The sequence below is a fragment of the Sinocyclocheilus rhinocerous genome, unplaced genomic scaffold (assembly GCF_001515625.1).
Source record: "Sinocyclocheilus rhinocerous isolate Xijiao unplaced genomic scaffold, SAMN03320098_v1.1 scaffold749, whole genome shotgun sequence".
NCBI classification, from domain to species: Eukaryota; Metazoa; Chordata; class Actinopteri; order Cypriniformes; family Cyprinidae; genus Sinocyclocheilus; species Sinocyclocheilus rhinocerous.
The window spans coordinates 860,039-868,414 of NW_015653466.1; the positions used below are offsets into that span (position 1 = coordinate 860,039).

Sequence of the window (8,376 nt, forward strand, 5' to 3'; positions counted from 1 at the left end):
TTGCATTCAAATGTATTTACATTTTTATTTGTAAAGTATACAACATGTATTTATAGCAGTATTTTTATTTATGAGTAATTAACATTATACATTTTATCAGATACAGTTTTGCATCCTGTCAGTGCGGCCCAGCATAAACTGAACAAAAGATGGATAAGTGTGCCTGTTTGTTTATATGTGTGAGTATATATCTGCATAAACAATGCAAGAACCAAATGTTCTCAAACTTCTGGCCAAAATTATATTAATAATTGATTTCTCATGCAAAATGTTTTGTGTCCGAAAGCATGAAACCCTCAACATTCCAGAAATATTTAGAGAGTGAACACTAAAGACCAAGCATTTGTGGTATTGTGTTGGATCACCACTTGAAGTTCATTGTAAAATCTGTACCCTGACACAAAACCAGTTGAGAACCACTTAGTAAAACAGTTTAAACAGCAGTTCCTCTGTCAATGTCTCCTTGTGTGAGGGGCTTTGGTGGTCTCCAGCTCTCCACTGCTTTGACACTCAGCTTTCACTGTTGTCTTCTCCTTTCCGTCCCCACTAGACCTGACACACGCACACACACACACACAAAGTATCATGGCTTTAAATGTGAGGATGTGCAAAGTAGCTGTGTGTCTCCTCTTATTAACTCACTTCTTCTTAAAGAGCTTTTTGAAGGAGTTCCTAAATCCTTTTCCTTCTTTCCTATTGCGCTCACTCAAAGGGGTGTGGTCATAGTCATCAGACACACCCCTCAATTTGATCTCCTCCCACACCAGGCTTCTAGCATCCTGAGGAACAAGCAGAATGAGTTTTCACACACACTCACAATTAAATAAATGCATACTAAATCAATTTGCTTTTAATTTTCAGCTTTTAGGGATAATTCTAATGTGCTTGCCAGGGTGCTTGCTATGTAGTTGCTAAGGTGTTCTAAAGTGTTTTTAGTGCATTGCTACACAGTTGCTATGATGTTGTGGATGGTTGCCATGCTGCTGTTTGCTAAGGTGTTCTGAGAGGTTTTTAACACAATGCTATGGAATTGCTAGAGTTTTCCAGGTGGTTGCCAGGGTGTTGCTATGCAATTGCTAGTGTTGTGGGTGGTTGCCAAGGTGTTGCTATGCAGTTGCTAAGGAATTCCGAAGGTTTTTAGTACATTGCTCCGCAGTTGCTAAGGTGTTCAGAAGGATTTTTAACACATGGCTATGAAATTACTAGAGAAGTAGAATGCCGTGGGTGGTTGCCAAGGTGTTGCTATGCAGTTGCTAAGGTGTTCTGAAGGGTTTTAGTGCATTGCTATGCAGTTGCTAGGGTTTTGTGAGTAGATGGTGTCAAGTTGTTTCTGAGGGTTTTTTATCACAATACTATGCAATTGTTGGAGTGTTGTGTGTAGTTATGCAGTTGCTACATTGTTGTGAGTTGTTGCCATGCAGTTGATTTGTGTTTGCTAGGGTGTTGTGGGTAGTTGCCAGGGCTATGCAATACTATGGTTGCAAAGGGGTGGAACATTTCTGGTAAATGTCCAGAAACCTTCCAAAACTTTCTAAAAAATTTCAGAAAGTTTCCAAATTTAAGATTAAAGTTTTCAAAATTCTGGAATGTTTCCGGAAATTTACTGAAATGTATTCATTTTTGTAATCTTTGCAACCCTATGCAATACAGTCGCTAAGGTGCTAATAACCACTAATAATCTGTTTATATACATGTTTGTGTATGTTTGTGTTTATATGTAAATGTGCGTGTACCTTTTGATGTATTAGTCGTGGCTGCTCCTCTGTGTCAGTGTGTGTCTCATATCTGTGTTTTGGACTGCTGGGTCTCTTTCTTGATTTGCCACTTGACTGGCGTTCCAGCCTCGGGTGGGCGGGAGTTTTTGTCTGGTGGGCGTGGATATCAATACTGTCCAGCTGCAGGCCGTTTAGTGATTTGCTCTTTCTCTGCACTGCCTGTAGAGGGCGTGGTCTCACAATATCTGCTGAGTCAGGTGACACACAGCCTCTGTTGGACCTATAAACCACACCCCCAGCACTTCGCCCCCTACTGTGGGACTGTCTAGGTGGACTATGAGAAGGACTACAATGCACAAAGGCGATATCAGTGCTGGAGTCAGAGGAATGAGACGGGCTTGAGCAGCGAGAGCCTCCAGCTCTGTAGGGAAAGAGCACACCCAGTGCATCAGAGAGGACCGATCCCGCTCCCTCTGTCTCTGGAATGCTGCGCAGAGCAACTGAGATGGCTTTGTGGCGAGAGTCAGAGTCGGACAGGCAGGAGACAGGGGACGGGATTTCTGGGTCGTAGTGATAGGGTGCCGCTTCATAGTCAGTGTAGTGTTTGTTACGTCGAGAAGGATCACTTATAAAAAAGACAAATAGAAAATGTATAAAGGTGTTTCTTTAATTACAGGCACCTTTTTAATGTTTTTGAAAGGGACATTAAAGTCTCTAATGCTTATCCAGGCTGCATTTATTTGATCAAAATACAGTAAAAACAGTAATATTGTGAAATATTATTACAATTTAGAATAACTTTTCAATTTTAATATATTTTAAAATGTAATTTCTGTGATGGCAAAGCTGAATTTTCAGCAGCAATTACTCCAGTCTTTAGTGTCACATGATCATTCAGAAATCATTCTAATATGCTGATTTCTTATTATTATTAATATTGAAAACTGCTTAATATTTTTGTGGAAATGGTCATACGTGTTCAGAATTCTATGATGAATAGAAAGTTCAAGATAGCAGCATTTATTTGAAATCGAAATTGTTTGTAACATTATAAATGTGTTTACTGTTACGCTTGATCGAATTAATGCATCCTTGATGAATACAAGTATGTTGCTTAAAAAAAAAAACATTTGAATGGTAGTGTGTGTCCCAAATTTAATCTCAAACACTCTCTTCACTAAAGAGACTCAATTTAGTAGGAAAATTGTGAGTGTGTTGATTTTCACGCAATAAATATAACAATGGTTTATGTTTTTTTCACTTTTTGTTTAATTGGTAGTTTTAAATATAAGTCTATTATATATTTTTATGATGGATTATTATATTTCAATAATGAATCTCTGGGCCAAGAGTTAAAAAAAAATCATGAAGGGCATAATGAAGGCATGGGGAAAAAAAGACATAACAGTGCTTGAATTTAAAGAAACACCAATGAATTCACAGAGAGCTCATTTTGTGATATATTTGATTGGTGCATCTATCTACTCACTTTTGTGCACTGGTGTTGCTGTAATTTTTCTCATAGTCGACTTTATACAGCTGTCTCACTGTAGACCTGACATTAAAAACAAGAGCCAGTAAAACTTACAACACAAAAACACACGTATTTGTTGATTTGAACTTACCTGCTAAGCTCTTTTCAGGTGTGTGAGGGCCGCTCCTGCTGGTGTGTGCACAGGTTGTGTGTGTGTTCTCGCAGGGCATGACTGTGTGTGAGGAGCTCCTGGTTGTGCTGTAGCAGATGGCTGTAATGGGTCATGAAAGATCGGAGTTGTTGCACAGACACCAGTAACAGGTAATAGTCTGGATGCTCTGACTCTGTCTGCTGTACAAGACTCTGTAAAACACAGTATACAAATGGACACATACATGCATTTTCTTGATTGGACTGTTTTTATGAAGCAATGCTTGACCAAGGTGATATCATCACAAGTGTCACTTTATCAAACATGCATAACTAATAAACACGCCTAAAATGCTGTTAGTTTGACTACCTGGAGGAGCGTATGGTATTCTGGGATACGTTGGACAGGTTGTAGAAGCAGAGAGTGTAGAGACGGACGTGTCTCATCCCCTGTGATGTCACTCTGGATTCAAACACATACAACAAATAAATAAGCCATTATGTGGATTCATCTCAAATTTATGCCAGGTAACCTAAACTTGTGTTTTATGTAACAACTAAATGATCTGGGTTTATTAAAAAATATTATCAAAACCATGATTTGAATATTCTATTATTATAGGTTATTATGATAATAATATTAACAAAAAAAATTACAAATATTAAATAATATTATTTATTAATATGGTGAAAATGAAATAGAAATGTCATTCATTGAAACATAATGTACTGTCTTTTTATCATTTCTGTGGCATAACACTATCTGTATGCCTCGAATATCAGCATATTAAAAAAACATAAGTTTTCAATCTTGTATTTATTAAATATAAAATGTGTGTATGTATACCTCTAGTAAGCTGCCTGATTTTGAAGAGGAGAACAGACTAACCACTGTCAAACATTCTGGCAGGTCCCGTAGATATGATACATAATGATCCAGAAAATCACTCTGCAAAACACACATTTGAGATTAAATAGTAGCTCATTTTATAATGATTAAATAATTGTAGCTCATTTTCGTTTTTTATAATATTTTACTTCCTTGCTAGTGAGCCTTAGAAATACATCTCCCATGATTCCTTGCCAGTGGCTCTTAAGAACTCTCTCCTGGAGAAGGTGAAGGAGTTCCAGATGCTGCTGAATCAAGAAGTGTAGAGAGGGAGGGAAAGGTCTGAGAGAAAGAAAAGAATTAAAAAACAGTATCATCATGCACCTCAAAACACTGTTTCATATTACATTTTCTTCATCAAATATAATTACTAAAATCAACAAGAGATGAGGAAAGAAAAGAGAAAGAAAATCTGCTTTATATTATGTCTGTTCCACTGCAGACTATTACAATTTAGAGTCTCTGTTTAGCACTGAATGTCTGAAAGGGAGAATTGAATTGATGTCTGTTGTTGCATGAGTTGCCTGTGTGATGATCTGCACTGTTGTAGGAGCCAATTTTTTTAACAATGTGATGACCCTGTATAAGCGTGAAAGTCATCCAGAGTTACCGTTTGTCTTTGAGGCTGACATTTTCCGAGTTAAAACTGATGTTGGCCTTTAACAGGAGTGAGAGATACGACACATACACTCTCTCAGACTCCAACAGCTCCAGTGCTGCAGTCTGCCTCTGAGCTGAAAAAAAGGCATGATTTTAAAATGAAAAAATTAATATTACAAATGAAAAATAAAAGCATTTTCACTTTATTCTGCTGAATATCACTCACTTATAGTTGAGTTGTTTTGTTCTTTCAGATCTTGGCTGTTTTTTCTCTCCCTCCACACTGGAGACTTCTTTTGACCGTCATGCTCAGGATAAGAGTCTAACCGCAAAAATTCCACACTTGTGTTTATAGTACAGAACATAATTTCTAAATTGTAATACTCACTCTGATTAGCTGATAGGCTGCTTGTGTAATGCTGAATGAGACTGAGTTCTGTTTGGCTGTTTAGAGAGGCGTGGCCATCCACTGATCCCTCCCCCCTTGAGCCTTTCCTGCCAATAATACCACGTTTATATATTTTGATTTTCAATAAAAGGTACATGCAGACTAAAACCCAAGCATTTTAGATTGCATCTAATGTTTAATATACTGTACCATATATAAAAAATAAAAAAAAAAATTATGCAATTTAGCAGCCACAGTGTATCACCTGTGTTGAGTGCTCTGCATGAGGTCCAGGTCCCTCTGCAGGTCTTTTTGTTTACTCCTAACCTCAGAGAGCTGCGTTAGAGCTGTGCTTATGTCTTCCTGCACATGCATACACAATAAAAAAAAAAGGGAAAATACACGTCATCAAAATATAAGCAATATTTCGAAATGATAATGCAGAAAAATGCATGAAATACATTTTAAAAAAACTGAATTCTAGAAAATAACTAATATTATATTTCAATTTATATTTACATTTTATTTATATTGTTGTTTTTTTATATATTAAAAAAAACATATATATATATATATATATAAATAATATACACTACCAATAGTTATAGTAACTATTTAATAGTTTCAGGTTGATTTTTATTGTTTTTGAAATAAATCTTACCAATGCTGCATTTATTTAACAGTAAAAACAGTGATACTGTGAAATATTGTTACAATTTAAAATAACTGTTCTTTATTTTAATATATTTTAAAATGTAATTTATTGCCGTGATGGCAAAGCTGAATTTTCAGCAGCCATTCCTCCAGTCTTCAGTGTCACATGATCCTTCAGAAATCATTCTAATATGCTGATTTGCTGCTCAAGAAACATTTCTTATTATGCTGAAAACAGCTGTGGAAACCATGATCTTCTTTTTAATGATTCTTTGATGAATAAAAAGTTAAAAAGCCTTTTCTGACCAGTTTAATGTATCCTGAGTAAAAGTATTGATTTCTTCTTTCTTTTTTTTTTATCGAACTGACCCTAAACTTTTAAGCAATTGCGTATATTATTTAAATGATATTGCTTATCCACTCATTTAATATCACATAATATAACTGTTAGAACCTGTAATGTGTTAAGTGTGTTTCTGAGAGACAGGATCTTGTCATTAGTTTCTTATTGATAGGTGGAGACTTTCTCCTCCAGTGGGCTGTAGGTTTGCCGTAGGGTGGCAAAATCTTCAACCACACTTCCAACTCCTGATTTTAGCTCCACCGACATTGCCTGCAACTGAAGTCAGAGGTCACCAATACTCAATAAGAAACAAACCCAGATAGAGAGAGATTCAACAGGAGCACAGGAGCTTCAGATCAGTCTTAATAGCATTTAGGGAGGGTCAAGCTAAATGTGGCCTGAGTTCAGTCGCACTCTTCCTATTAGCAATTCATTGTCTCAATGACTTTTATTATCTTAATAGCAGTAATCTGTACGAGTGTGTGTTTAGAATTAGTGATTAATGAAACAGTGTGCTTAAAACAGAATACCTATTTTGTTGCAAACAAACACACCAACGCATACAAAATCACGAGAAAGCTATCACAAACTGGAAGTACATAAGAGAGGGCAATTTAGATTACCTGAAGGTCTATGGCGTCTATGTCATTACCTGTAAATGCAAGAACACACAAAAACACAATTTCATGCAGAAACAGACTTTTATCACACAGAAAATGACAGAAACATTCATGTAAAAGAAATAAAACTTTTCAAAAGCCATCCATAGAAATCTTTATTTAAAGTTGACTTCACTGTTAATGACCAATTATTCATGTAAATGAAAAATTATTAAAGCATGACAAAATCAAAGATTGTTTACCCTCTATTTTGCCATTCTCCATGATCTGATGGTCTTCCAGGTCCAAATCCAGAACTGTTGTTTCAGATCCTCTGTGGTTTGGATCTTTTCTAGTAGAATTTCTTTGCTCAAACTGATAGTTTTACAAGCCAATGAAATGTCACACTTCTATGTTTTTATATGGTTAGAACTGACAGGAGAGCTTTCTGATTCTGTGACTTTGTCTTTCTATCACTTGTCTTTCTCTCTCTCTCATCTGTCCCACCTATCTCTTCCCCTCCTCTTTGAAACATGTGAGTCTGATGAAGTCGAGGACAAAAAGAGGCCTTGTTTTACAGTAAGTGGATGGATGAAGGGAGAGAGAGAGAGAAAGATAGAGACGACTGTTAGTGTTTTTATGGCTCAGAATCAGACGATTAAATTTCCTCCTCAACCTTTAAGACCAATTTTCCATTTTGCAATGAACTCTGTATGAGCTCTGAAAAGGATTCGCTAGACATATGAACAAAAACACCCACAAAATTATTGTCATATAAACTCAAAAGTGAACATTGAGTCATACCAAATTTAATTGAGGTAGAACATTGAAACAAATAAAACACCCTCAAGAAGTTATTTGGCTTCAAATTTAATTGCACACTAGAGCTTCAGGTTCATTTAAAGCAGAATAGAAGCAAACTGAAGGGCGGTGGATGTCCAGCTGAGTTGCTGATCCACAGTAAACACGTTCTCACTCCAGAGGACAGGAAATTGAGCTTCATGGTCTTACACAACTCTTGACTTCTCATGCAGTCATGAGCTCTGCTGCTTGTGCGTGCTCATGTATTTTGGAGATGTGCTTCACCAATGGCTGAACTGCACACAGAGAATCACATTGCTCTCACCCCTTGCACAAAACAAAGTAGTGATTCTTTCTGAAATGCAGTGGGAACATGTGTTCTTGATATTCAGTGGATGCTGCTGGAACTGAAGTTATTTCATTGGTATACCAGATCTCATCAATGCCTCAGGGCCGCTAGCTGTGGTAATGCATCACTGTGTATCTAAGATCTTTTTCAGTACTTTCAAGGGTGGTAATTCTTAGTGATTTCAACCTCAAGTAGACACAAATGCTTGCTTTATAATCTTGATAAGATGCTCATATATTGTACTATCACTACTTCCTTCAGAATATCTTTTGAAGTTCAGCTTGGTACAGTGATTAAATACTTAACATTATAGCACTTAATCTATGCCATCTAGTTCAGAAAAAGGACAGTATATATATATATATATATATACACACACACACACACACATACTGTATATATATATATATATAT

The 8,376-nt window shown here is 36.4% G+C and overlaps 1 protein-coding gene and 1 long non-coding RNA gene across 2 annotated transcripts in view; both read right to left on the reverse strand.

The window, feature by feature from the left end:
* Nucleotides 1-37: 37 nt before the first annotated feature.
* Nucleotides 38-7,371, reverse strand: LOC107715945 (rho guanine nucleotide exchange factor 33-like). The gene is given in 15 exon segments (XM_016522206.1): nucleotides 38-472; nucleotides 474-552; nucleotides 643-779; nucleotides 1,734-2,340; nucleotides 3,205-3,270; nucleotides 3,341-3,552; nucleotides 3,710-3,802; nucleotides 4,187-4,288; nucleotides 4,378-4,510; nucleotides 4,839-4,962; nucleotides 5,055-5,150; nucleotides 5,217-5,323; nucleotides 5,482-5,579; nucleotides 6,837-6,865; nucleotides 7,076-7,371. Coding segments are annotated over 15 exon segments (1,944 nt in total). The 5' UTR covers nucleotides 7,098-7,371; the 3' UTR covers nucleotides 38-433.
* Nucleotides 7,372-7,681: 310 nt separating this feature from the next.
* Nucleotides 7,682-8,376, reverse strand: part of LOC107715984 (uncharacterized) — a 1,840-nt gene continuing 1,145 nt past the window's right edge. The window contains exon 4 of the long non-coding RNA XR_001637158.1: nucleotides 7,682-7,909. This is a non-coding gene — a long non-coding RNA (uncharacterized LOC107715984). The remainder of the gene's footprint in view (nucleotides 7,910-8,376) is intronic.